Raw genomic sequence first — 13,725 nt, 5'->3', positions numbered from 1 at the left:
CTCCCTCAGCTTTAGTCTCTCTGTGGCCCCCCAGCAACCTGATGGCCGTAACCTGTCTGAACAACCCGCCACAATCCACTGACCAACCGCTCACACTACTCTTTACTCCTCAAAGAGCTTTACTCTTTGGAGATGGGAAAGAGCCTGTTCCCCTTTTTGCTATAATCCTGTCTCATACTCCTGAGAGACAGGATTATATCCCCTTCACCGGAAGGCACTGTAACTGTGCATTCTGTCAAGCAGGGGTCCCATTTCCCAAGAATCTCCCCTTTCCCTATTATTTTAAACCATAATTACGTTTCCTCTCTGTGTCTTCTTAAAATTTCAGGAATGCTGATAACTGTGAGAGACAGCCAGGTCAGAAGTCAGGCTGTGGCCTGATAATAATTATGTCTCTAGAAAAAGGTAATAGACGTCAAAATGATAAATTGTATGTGCATTTTCTGTGGAAACTTTACAGCGACAGCACCTTAGGATTTGACTAGTGTCCTGTTCTCAGCCCCTGTCCTCACACACCCTGTGCAGCAGGCAGCACAGGGGTTATACCCAGGGAAGAAAGGCACTCTTAGGGTAAAGTCACTTGTCCAAGGTCAAGCTCAACAGCCAAGGCTCAAACACCCATCCTTTGGCCAAATCCAGCATGAGGTGAGACTTTTCTGATCAAGGGCCCTTTTTTCAAACCACATGCCCAAGCAGACAGCTCTGTGCTGAGCTGACTTATTGCCAGCAAGTGAAGAGAAAGTGTGCACCCAGTCAGAGGGCCCGCGTAGCCTCAGAAGGAGCACCCCGGGGAGCCCCTGCCCTTTCAAGGCCAGGAATAAAACAAAGCTGTTGGCCCAGGTCAGGAAGGTAGTGCGAGGAGGTCATGATGCTGACCCTGACAGGCAAAAATGCATCGGGCTCTTCTTTTCCTGACAAACACATCGGGTTTCCCCACAATTTAGAATGCACACACATACCTTTCCTTGACTTTATACTATTAACATTAATTCTACTTTTCACCTTATTTTCAACACCTAATTTCCATTTGTCTTTTGCTCACTTTCTTATTCACGAATCTGGCTTCTAGTCACCAATTGCCAATGAGCTAGACACCCCCAAATCCTTATCCCGTCGTTGGTCTTTATACACTTGACCACCTGTGCTGTTTAGTTTATGTTGCTGATACCTTGTTTCTCTTAAAAACACCTGTCCTTCAAGACCTGTCCCTTCCTGTCCTTTCTGAATCGTAACATCTGGGTTGGGAATTAAGCACTTCCAGCACCCAGTCCTCCACAACCGCCTGCCTTTACAACCCAAGTCGCTAGCAATATTAGAACCTCTGAGCCCAGGAACCATGTTCGTCTTCATCTTTATGTGACCTTTATTTGACCTCTCTATCTGAGTAACTTTCCTTGAAATTTCCTCCTTGATCTATGCGATCCCACTTTCTTCTAGTCCTCTTCTTTCTTCTATGAACAACCTCTTTCAGTTTCCTGCGTGTTCAACCCTGTAAGTAGTAATGATCCTGGATCCATCCTGAGCTGTTTCTTCCTTCTGCCTTCTCTGAGCAAGCTCATGAATTACACCAACACACCAAGGAATTCCAACACCATCCACTGGGAGTCCTTGCCTAGCTCCAAACCTAGATACACATTTCCAGAGGCATTTCTACCACAGCACTTGGGACTGAGGAGAGTCACTTCATATAGGCATAGTAACATTCATGAAGCTCTGTTTAAATTCTTACAGTCAGGTCTCATCTTCCAAGATTATGGTTTCATTGGTCTAAAGTATGGGTAACAAAAAATTAAGTTCTGAATGGTTTGGATGCACCTTCCTTCACTGAAAAAGCATCAATGTCTCACCACCACCATGCACATTCTTTGGTTTTTACCCATATTTCCAACCTGAAGGCCAATGGTGTTTCAAACTTACATCTTCTAGCTACAGCAGACTCCTCAAGGTTCTTTAAAACAAATCAAGTTCTTTCTGACTTCTAATATCTTTTCAGCAGACTATTAAAATTTCTCATTCTTATTTATCTGAAAAAAAAAATCCTACTCTTTCTTTCTTTCTTTCTTTCTTTCTTTCTTTTTAAGACTCCATTAAAGTATCTCCACTTTCAGAATCTCTTCCTTGTATCCACACCTCCTCGACCTACTGGCAAAGTTAGAGACTTCCTTCTTAAAACTGGATGTACCTCCCAGTATCTGGGATACTGAAATACTTCCTTTTTGAAAAGCATGTAGATATCTAAGAACCTGTATTATACACACTTGTGAACCTGTGGAGGTCAAGGACTTACTCTCTAATTCTGAATGGCCAGAGTCCAGCACGATCCCCTTACCTATTTATTCTCATTTCAATGATTTTTCCCATTTTAGAAAACCAACAATTCTACTAAAACAAATTCCATAAATAACCCAAAGTTATAGCTTTATGACCTTACTCTACGTCTTGAGCACATCAACTCAATTATCCCGTGTCTGAGTCAGCCTTTTCGTGACCCTGCTCTCTAGTACTAAGATTCCAACACTGGGCGGGAGTTGAGACTGGCATGCTGAGGCGAAAGAAGTCAGGGCACACAGGACAAGTATGAATGGCTCTCTGATTACATTTCAAGATGAAATGTAACACTCTTTGATAAGTCACACCTCTGTTCCTCTGCACTAGCAGGGACAAAGCATAAACATAATCTCCTATCACTTAGTATAAGAGAAAGATGAACGTAAAACCATGCTTCTCTGCACCATTACTAAAGGACTTCAATATTCAGCTCAGGGCAAGTTATTTTCAAAATGTTTCAAGATAAAATCACTGAAGGATTCCATGTAACCCTTATCAGCCTAACTCCCGGGATAAATTTATCATCCTTTCTTTCAGATAACTTTATACTTACAGAGCACAAGTTGTCATTCAAAATTAAGATACAACTTCCAATTAAAACATTTAAAGGCATCAAGACATTGCACAAACTATTTCTGAAGATAAATGATATATCAAGTACCTTGCTTAAGTTGCTTTTCCACTTGCTCGAATAGACCAATAAATCTGATTTGGAATGGGTAGTTATTGCTTGACAATATAGTGATTTTCCGGTCTTCTGTTTGGAGTTAAGGAGAGAAAGAGCAACTTTTGTAGGCAAACCAAGTGGGTTTGGATTACTGGCATTAACTGTCCAATCAGTATAGGCTGAAGTCTTCTGGTCATTCTGAGGCAAATGCAATGCCTTCTGCCTCAACAGGTAACACCATGTAAAGTTGGTTGAGGTCTTCAGGCTGGGGAAAGACAGCTGCCGTGTGTCTCCCACATCAGACACTAAAAGTGTGCTGGTCGTAGCTGGACTTTGCTCTGGGATGTTCTCTCTGTCCCCTTGAGTTTTAACCCCTGGAGACTTCCTTTCTTGGTTATTGTCTACATGTTCCAAAGGGGACATGTGAAGGTTTTCTGCAGGGACAGGTGAATCTTTCACGGTAAGAGTGAGCGATGTGGATGACTTGATCTTTTCAAATTCTTGTGGGTCGCTTCTAGGTTCTGTGACTACAGAGTTAGAGTGTTTGGATGACAACTGATCGGCTGGTAAAACATCTGTCAAATTAACAGCCTCACTACCAATTTCTGGTGGAGAAAAAATACCCTGTTCCAATAGCACACCTTCAAGAGGCTCTGTAGTACAAACCTGCCTCACCAAGATGGGTTTCTTCTGTTTATTACCTTCACCAGGTCTGGAACTCAATGGCTCCAAGGGTCTAACCTCTGTTGTACAAATAGCCCCATTCTCATCTTTAGCTCGCTTCTGGTGCTTTTCCATAGCAATGTCTAAACTATTTGCTGGGGAAAGCATCCTTTTACTTGAAGCTGAAGATTCTTGCTGAGGGGAAAGTCTACCCATAGACATTTTCTGGGTTATGGACAAGGAAGCTGATGGAGAAAAATTCTGGCCCTTCTCTGAAAATGTATTTTCACGAACGAGTTCCTTCTCTGGGTTTGGCAAAGCGTTTTGGTGATCTTTTTGCAATTTTGGCATGGAATTTGGTTCTTCGTTGACTGGCACCATGCTACAATTAGCCTGGCAAATTGGCGGGTTGGAGAGATCTTGGGTCACCAGGATCTGTGGCAGAGGCGTGGCAGTGGTAAAACAGTATGCTGGAACGTTACTCTGCAGGTGCACGGGTAATGCAAACGATGTTGGCACCTTCTGCGCCTGACCACCCAGGGGCCCGAGCTTCAGTGGGGGCGGGACACATGAATTAGGCATGGCATCCATTAATTTGGTTGATAATGCTAATGAAGTCCCACGATGGTCAACCCCAGTGGGATCTGAAAGAACTGGCTTTGGCAAAGAAAGTACAGGACTGGAAGCGCAAGACTGGCTCGAAGTGAAAACCTGACAATGAAGTTGGTACTTTGGAGCAAAGCAATCTTTACTTTTAGAAGATACACATACACTGGGGCTTGCATCCGGTTTGACACTCTGTGTAGACACCTGCAGAGACATCTGTGTGTTTTGGTGACTAAGGGGTGCATGGATGTGATTTAACAAATTGATACCAAAAAGCTGTTGAACAGGAAAGATGTTAGCAGAGGTGGAACTGGAAGTTTCTGTTCGCTGATCCTTCACTTGAGTCTGTGAGTGCAAAGTGTTTGCAGGAAACTCGGCTAAAGATGCATTAGTGAGCTGGGGGCCTGGAAATGGTGCTGCGTTCACACCGGGAAGAGCAACTGTTTGGAAAGATGGTGGGTTCACGGGAGGCACATGACTATCTGGAGCTATGTTTAAAGATATCTGCCGCATCAGTGGACCTCTCCTTCTTTCTAAGAGAGGCACGTGCCCGGTGACCCCCATGCCAGAAGGGGACGTCAGGGGCTGCAATTCAATAGGTGGTGTCGTCTGAGGTGGAGTTATGCTTCCACAGTCAAATGATTTACTTCTGAAATCAGAGACCTCCATGGATGTTGGCATGCAGCTGATCTGTTCTGAGGCAGCACGCCTCATTTCCCGGTGAGTTCCAGGAACATTGAGTGTATTTGAGCCAGCTGGAATCATGAGGAACTCTGCTCTGTTTAGAAAATCGATTTTGGGGGGAGCCTCAGTTTTAGAAATATCCTCTATGTCTAACGAAGCTGAGAAACTGGAAGTGTGAGACAAACTACTATCCCTACTTAGACTCCTGGACAGAGTGGAGTCAAAACTCGATTCTGTTGAAGAATGTTCCATCTCAGCAAGACGGAGCCTCTTCTTTTTGGGTGGCAGCTTCTCGGTTGGCAACTTTGACAAAGTTTCACTACGCTGAGGCCAGCTGAACTTCTCTGATTTTTCCTGATCGTAGCCTTGGGCTTCGAGGTCCCGATCTGGCTCTTCTGTGACCAGAATCTCTGGGACTTGAATGTTGTGCTGCCGAACTAGTCGGGAGGGCTGTCCTAACACATGTCGCTCATTTGAACTCTTTCTCAAACTGTCCTGAAGTTCTCCTCTCAGAGCGTCTGATGATAGCACAGGCTGGTGAGGGTGAGATGTGTTCTGAGGAGGGTGGCCTTCCTCTGAGGAAATTCCTATCACTTTCAGAGGCCCGGGCTTCACTGTTCTATTCAGCTCATGGAAGGAAACTGGGGAACCTCTTTCAAAAGACTCAAGCTTGTCGAATGAATTGGGTCTGCTCAGTGAGTTTGTATGCTGAATGACTGAGATGCCAGTTCCATGTCTCTTTAACTCTGTCTTGTCCTGGGTAGCTGAACTTAGGTGTTGTTCTGTGATGGTGGACGGCTTTGGATCCATGATCTGGTCGGGGCCTCTGGCGACCAGTTGGATTTGGGGAGTTTGCAACTGTATGTTTCTATGCTGCTGGTCACTTGTTATTGCAATATTGTGCTTAGACAGAGTAGAAGTGGGGCCCAGAGAATTCTGAAACTGAAGGCCTTCAGAGCTTTTGGGAGAAGCCCCCCTTTCATTTTGCTGAAGTTCATCATCATCTCCAACACTTTTCATCTTCCTCCTTTTTCTAATCTGGGGTGTCTGTTCCCACACCCCTGTGGAACCAGCAACTCTGTAGTGCAGAATCTGAGGCTGGGTACTATTAGGCACGGGGCTGTGTTCAGGTTCTCTCACAGCCACCTTTGTTTTTGGCCCATGCAACTCTGAACAGTAAAATTTCTTATGGTTTTCAAAATTCTCCAGTTTTCTATACCTGTTTCTACAGGTTTCACACTCAAACATTGTCCCACGCCCTTGATGCGACTTCTTTTTCTCTAAATGTGAGCCTGGGGCCGACGACTTGCTCCTGGCTGATACAGCGTCACTAGGGGCCCCACAGCCTTGATAGCTCTCATCCAAGGACTGTCCAGGACCGAGAAGGTGATTTTCATTTGCGGAAGAGTCTTCGACTGCTGACTGTCTGACGAGGGTCCGGGGATGCGCGCTGGGGGGCACAGAAGTGTTAGGTCCCGACATGAAGACATCATCGTAGAGCGCGCCAATTTTGTCATCAAATGACTGACTTCCTCTCAGTGGGTGAGGGGGAGGTATTATGCTGGCAGGAACTGCTGAATAACCTGTGGTGGGCATAGAATTACTTCTTGTAATGGGCAAACAGTCAAGGGAAGGTACGGACAGAAGAAACACTTGCTTTGATTTCTCAGTCGGAGTGAAAGGGGACTTCGGTATATCAGAGCCTGAGCTTGTTCTCCGTCCCACTGGTTTCAAATCAAACTGAAAAGAATCTTTAAAAATATATGACTTGGGGGAATCGATACTTCCACGTCGTGAAAGAGAGGTCCTCCGTGGCTTCACGCTATCCAGCTGCTTATCATCTACCAAAGCTTCGTTGTCGGAGATAAGCTTTGATATCCGTTCTTCCAGTGTTTTTGTTGCCAAGGGTGGGCGCATCTGGCCTGGCAGAAGCAAGGCTTTCTCACTTGTTGACAGAGTCGAAGGTGCTGGGGTACTGAGGCGAGGTGCAGAGGGCCCGTTATTCTTATTTAATGAGTCTTGTTCCACGGCAGGGAACGCTCTGGCAAAGGGAGTCGGTGGGCTCGCTGTCTGGTCGGCACTTTCAGAACGTGAAAAGTAACCAGAATCTGTACTTCCTAAACTCCGAGGACTCAGAAGTTTTCCTTGTTGCTCTTGGGGGCAGTCGGTAGCCTGCTGCCTTTGTAGTTGGGCATGTACCGTTCCGACGTGTGGTTCTTGCTTTCCTTCTGGCTGACTCAGGTCCCCCTTTTGACGGGACTTTTCGTCAGTCTCCAGGGAGGAGGCCCAGGCTGAATGGGACAGGACACTGGTTCCCTGAAGGTCCTTCTGCTTCTGTGCACTAGACAGTTCAGGCTTGGGATCAGTAACCTTTGGGCTGTCAACTCTTAACGGGGACAGGCTGACAGGGTGGACCACAACTTTTGGTAACTCTGTCACAGCTTGGGATTCGGAAGCTTTGTCCTGTAGTGAAAAGTCACCCACCACATGGTCTGGATTGCTGGGAACAGAACCTGATTTCGGTAAAGCTTCAGAGTTTGATATCATTTTCATTATTTGCCCAGGCTGCAGGTCCATGGAGGCTGGGTCGTTGTGTCTTTCGTCAGCAGCCCCCTCCTCCTCGCTCTCCCCGCTATCTTCTACGTCTGAATGGATACTAAGTGCTTTGGGGGACTCCTGGGACAAGAACAAACCACCAGCATCCGGTTGTAAGACAAGACCCAGTTTGATAGTATGTGCATGGGATTTTTTGTGCTTGTACAGATTGCTTTTAGTCTTAAATGAAAATCCACAGGTGACACAGGGATAGGGTCGCTCCCCCGTATGGGAGCGGATATGCTTTAAAAGCACGCTAGGCTTTGCACACGCCCTATTGCAATACTCACAAATATATTTTCCTTGTTTTTTGGGCTTCTGATCTTTCAGAAGAAGATTGCACATTTGCTCCACGCTGTGGTTAACCACAGAGGCGACAGGAGTTGAACTGTAAATTGGCGGGGGCGCTGACTGTGTAGAATGGGCTGGACTGACTGACATCGGGGAAGCAGAATCCATTTGCTGGTTTTGAGGAGTAACCTGAGTTCTACTGGAAGGTGAAGTCAGACCCACAGATGACGTCACTGCTATATGATAAACTTGTTCAAGTTTGGCATTGTCTTGATTTTGCAGGTTCACCAATGACCTCGTGAAACCTGAACACGCTGGAAGCGGCGGATTTTGTTGGCTAGGTTTGGAAACAAAGTGTTCGTGTTGATTATGTGAATGAGAAACTGACTGAACTGCAACCTGCTCATTCTTCTGAGCAGCAGACACATGCACGGTGTATGAGGTACGAGGAGAAGGCTGTGGTTCAGAAACAAATTCTTGCGGAGTCTGATCTGGGGCCTCCACTGAGCTGCTGTTTAACTGAGAAGGGGGTCGTACAGTTTTATTTGGTCTCAGTTTTTCTATCTTAACTGCGCAAGATGAGCCCTTTTGTGACAAGGTGCTCAGTTCTGGCTCCATTGCTTTCAGTAAGACATCGAATGCGGTGTTTGTATAAGAGGAAGAAGTAGGACTACAAGTGGAGGAGATACATTCACTATGGTCAGTCCTGGTTTTACCTGACAAAGAACCAGAGTCACATTTTGTGTCCAGGAAGTCTAACTTGGCGGGGTCGGAGCCTTCCGATCCCCATCTCCGCAGCTCAGACGCGTGCTGCAGGAACAAGGGCTTCTTTGGGGAGAGAGAATCTTCGGAGTTAGGGGCTTCGGCCACTACCCCAGGGGTTTCTCCATTTTGTTTGGTAAACTGCTTCCCATTCTTTATGGGACTAGGATTCTGTCTCTTGTGAGACTCTGAAGCACTCTGGAGGACAGCAAAAGAGGACTCTTCTGTATTCTGTTTATGTTTTGCCTGAAGAGGATTCCTCAGTGGGGATTTTGGTATTTTTTTCAGGTGATTCTCAGCTACAATCTTTTTCCGTTTCACACCTTTAAGTGACTCTGAAGTTGCTTTAATGCCAGCCTCTAAGATTTCTGTTAAAAAAAATTAAAGATATCAATTGGTAAAATGATTAGACATATTTTTAAAATTAAGATTACAATCACAAGACTGTTATGACAACTGAAGAAGGTAGTCCAGGGAGAGCTTACTTTGGATAAAACTGTATTCGAACAGTCTGGCAATTTTAAGAATTTGGCAATCAAAACCTATTCAAACAATCATGCCAAGACCTTAGTGTACATTTCTGGAATGCTGTGTTCCTCTCTTGACCACCTCTGTCACCAAGGTCCTAGAACCAGATCTTTCAACAACAAAGTTACCCTTCTCCTTCGCCTGACAGCGGAGGTGTCTACACAATGGTCTGAGAGACCCGCCCCACAAAGAAGAAAATTCAGTGTTTTAATGTTGGGTATTTGACTGTCTTCTCACATTTAGTATCTTTCAAGGCAAACTTCTCAGCAAGCTTTTAGAAGTACTGTTCTAAAACATGCAATATTGATATTCTTGTGAGAAAAAAGTCCACTATACAATGATTTTTTAGAGCAAACATACCTCAGATGATCATGAGATATTAGCTGGTAGAAACATGAAGAACTGCTAACATGAAATTTTATCAATGAACAAAAACTTTATGAAAGTAAAAAAATCTACTTATTTATGGTTCTTCACCAATATCATTTGAAAGTTATAATGTTGTAATGGCCCTTAGTTTAAAAAGAAAATCACCATTTTAACTGAGCAAAATATTCAATAGCTTTGTTTCTTTGTCATTAATGACAGGAAAGTAGATAGAGCTGACTCCAGGAGAGAAGGGATGAAACCACCACCATTTCTGGTGGTGCTGGAAGTAAATCGGTATTTAAATGGCATTGACCACCCACAATCTCTGTCAACTATTTCATTTTTGAGCAGTGATTATTGCCATAATTTCATTTGTTTCCATTTACTGGATCCTTGGGCACTCATACAAAAACTATTCAGGCTCATATTATTTATTTATACAAAAGTCAAATACTCTAATTCCTCATATTTTCAAATAGTTATTGCAATGTATATATTTGAAATTCACATTAGACCAAAATGCCTACACCATAATAACCACTTTATATAACTGAAGATAAAAATTTACATAGGATAAAAAAATATCTTAGTCATCTTGTGATTATCAGTTTATACGCTGTCATAGATTAATGAATGAAAAAAATACATTACAAATACGCCAAAGATATATTTACCCACCATAATCAGAAGAGCAAAAAACAAGGGGGCGGGGGGTGATGCCTTGTGACTAAAATATTTGAGCTAAGAAAAATAGGGGGAAAAAGTATCAGGCTTGTTGATAAGAAATGATGGTGAGCAAATCATTTTTATGCTCCAATCCACTCATTTATAAAATGTTTCCCACTGGTTTTCCCTTTTCAAGACGAATGTAATGAAGCTCATGGCGCACTCAGTGCCTTTTATTAACCACGCCAAGCAAACAGGTGGAAATGAAAAATCATGCTCGTCACCTGGGTGAGCAGTTTCCTTAGTTGTCTCCAGAAAGCGTGAAGGTGGGTTGTAAGAGAGGTGAAAGCTACCAGGCTGCCAAAACATGTATAAAAACAGAGAAGAGAAACTGCTGGTGCAGCAGTTCCAAACTGTCAGAACATTCAGAAACACAAGAGCTTTCTTAAAGATCTGCCTATGCCAAACCCCACCCAAGACCTATACAACTGGAGGCTTGGTTGGTAGACGGCTTTATTTTGTTACATTGAACAGAGTTTTTGGAATAAGCTTTTATTTTCAGATAAAGTTATTTGTTTAAAAAAAAAAAAATTCAACAATGTCTGACACTCCAAAGGAAAATGCAAAAATTCAACGCACAGGCACAACACCCAGAAATACCACACCAAGTTTTAAAGGGATTCTATACACCCTCCTATGTGTGTCTTAAACAGAAAGAGTAAAATTTAACTTTGTACTTAAAATGAAGCTAAAGTGAAAATAAAGGAGAAACTCCACTTAAATCCATATTTCTTTATTGAGACACTACATTCCCAAAAAATTCCTCTGAAGTTAAGCTTTTGAAAAAACATATTTTAAACAGATTTTCTGAACTATAAGTTTCAATTTTAAATGAAGACCAACTATCTTTTGTCAAAGTGTATAACACTTACATTCTATTTGCATAGTTGTTTACTCTTGGTTTCTCTAGCTGAATTCTAACACTTACTTGGTGCTAAATACATCAATTCTTTCTTTCAAGACTCTGCATTCTCCTTTGCTTTCTGGCAATGATGCTAAAGTGGAGAAGCCTGGAGCCAGCCTAATTGATGGCCTCCCCTCCTTGGGGTCACTTGCCTTTCTTCTGGCTCAATGTCTGCAAAATTCTTTATTTCTGAAGTCTGATAAATAACTAGGTGTCAGCTCAGGGTCTGTCTCTATACAACCTTTCTTCCCCCCCTAGAACACAATGACCTTCTCTGTAAGGAGATGTATTTCATTTCAGAAAAATTTTCTTTTATTATATCTTCAAATAGATCTTTTCTGGCCAAATTTTTTTCTTTGGGGGTAGGCTCCTTTACTTTACAGACACCAATAACCTTTATGGTGGACCACCCTTATGATGATTTAAATTGCTTCCATTTTCTTTTGCTTTCTTTATAATTATCTAAAGCTTTTCCCTATGTCAGTAACTCAATTTTCAGGTCATTAAGTTCCTTACTGTTTCAAATTTATTAGTTTTGGGTGAACGTTGTTTTGTTCTCATCTTGTTCCCTTAGTTCTGTATTTCCCATTTCATCTCATTTTGTCTCATATTACGTTTGAGCTGTTGATTTAATAAATTTATGGTATTATTAAGTTCAATGAAAACACTTCTGTTTCCGAGGTAATAGTTTCTCTAAGGCTGAGTGGTCTTTTTGTGTTCTACTTTTCTATTGCCTGAGATCGTGGGGGACGAAGGGGGTGGCGTTCAGTGGAGAGTACATTCCTAACAGTACTTTTCTGAGTTATGGTCACTCTTCTAAGATTTTGTCAGGTCTCCTTTAACAGGGTTTACTCTCCTTGTTCAAGCAATGAAGCCCATTCCACTGAGGGTGGGGGTGACTCTGCATGTTGGATCAGTCTCTAAATCGAAGGACTTTGTTGTTGTTGTGATGGGAGAGGACAGTGGAGGGGATCAGAGAGAATGTCAAGAGAGGGAGGGTACCAGGCAAACCTGGGCTGAACACGCACTATCCTTCTAGAGCTGGAGCTGAAAAAGTTGTGTGTCTCACTACTGACTGTCACCTTCCACCTCCTGGTTCTCAAGATTTGGGGCAGGAGTGCACAGAGTGGACCGCTAAGCCATCTGGCTAGGAATTACAGAGAGAAGCCTCCTCGTGGGAACCAACGCCTGGGGCAGAACGAAGCGGCAGACCCCTGGGTCTTCAAGAATGAAGCACTCAGGGTAGTTTTTGAATTGTGATTAATCTGAAATCTACCATTAGAGAGTGACAAGAGTTATCTTCTCCTGCCTCCTGATCTACAGCAGAGAGCACCATCATCAACTACTGTCACTGGCTACAACATCTGGTATACAGTTACTGTGGGCCACTGAGTTAAGAGGATGCATAGACCAGAACGCCTCAAGGCAGAAGTACAGTCGGGGCAGACAGTGGGAACGGAGCGGCTATTACCCTCAACACGTGTGCTTTTCAATAATTTTAAAGGCAATTTGTTATTATGGGAGACTAAACTGAAAATTAATTAGAGGATGCGAGAGAAAGGCAGACAATGGGGTAGGTGGTGGAAGGCAGTGGAAGGGCAGTGCCTTGACAATATGCCCACTCTGCACGGGCCCGCGCACATGCCCACCTTTTGCTCCAAGTACAGAGCCTGCTTCACAGTTGCTACTACCGTATGGTTCCTGGGCCACTGGTGTTTTACTAACACGGGGCTTGGAAATGCCCGGTGCACACAGCCCTGTTTGTGCCAAACACAACCCTCTTTCCTTACACAGTGATAACACATCGTCAGAACCGGAAAGGGTGGGAAAGGCTCAAGAATGGAGCGACCAACTGCTGCGGCTCGTGTCCTGGCCAGCGCATTCCTAGAAATGGCTGACAATCAGGCAAAAGCTCGGAGGCATTCCCAGGTCGGACACCCAAAAAGGAGTTCATAAACACAGACAAACCATGCTGAGGAGAGGGACAGAAACTGGTAGCACTGCTACTGCTGGAAGCTTTGATCTGATGGGCTTCACTAAAGAGCCAGTTCTCCGTCAGGCAGGTGGATGGAACAGCTTGGCCAGATCTCAAAAGGCCACTTGGCTGGGGACAGGTGAATGGTTAGAGGAATAGTTCCCAAGTTCTCCGTAGCTAAGGCACCAGCACTTCGTTTCCCAAGGCACAAGCCTGATAATCATTAGGGCTCCTATTGTTTTTGAAGACCACCACCAAGGAGTATAGAACAGCATCATTAGGTGGTTTCCAGTTTCCTTCTGGAAAATAACAGAATGAAAACAAACACATCTCCTGGCTCCAGAGAGCATCTGAGTTGTCAGTTAAATATGGCAAAAATCCTCCCAAGGCTGATGGTAGGTATTGGGAACCACAACGTTATAGTGTGTTTAAAATCTTGCCTTGGTTGAAGGTGAATCTCTTTTGCAGATTTACTCAGAGATACATCAGTGTGAGAAACTTTAAGGTCTTTGGGGTCTTGGGGACACAAGGACTACTTCTTCTGTAATAACAGAGAGTCTGTTGTATTAGTGAGTAAGGAGCCTGGGGGACACAGAGACCACGTGGAAGGCCTTTCAGGAGTTCATG

General features: G+C 43.9%; 1 protein-coding gene across 4 annotated transcripts in view; it reads right to left on the bottom strand.

Moving 5' to 3' along the window:
- HIVEP1 (HIVEP zinc finger 1) overlaps positions 1-13,725 on the bottom strand; it is a 140,806-nt gene that overhangs the window by 31,175 nt on the left and 95,906 nt on the right. For all 4 annotated transcript variants that reach the window (XM_059179257.1, XM_059179260.1, XM_059179258.1 and 1 more), the window contains exon 4: positions 2,990-8,964. In XM_059179257.1, the coding sequence (XP_059035240.1) occupies positions 2,990-8,964 (5,975 nt within the window). The remainder of the gene's footprint in view (positions 1-2,989; positions 8,965-13,725) is intronic.

The sequence above is a fragment of the Mustela lutreola genome, chromosome 6, assembly GCF_030435805.1.
Source record: "Mustela lutreola isolate mMusLut2 chromosome 6, mMusLut2.pri, whole genome shotgun sequence".
NCBI classification, from domain to species: domain Eukaryota; kingdom Metazoa; phylum Chordata; class Mammalia; order Carnivora; family Mustelidae; genus Mustela; species Mustela lutreola.
This window is presented reverse-complemented; position numbering and strand designations above follow the sequence as displayed.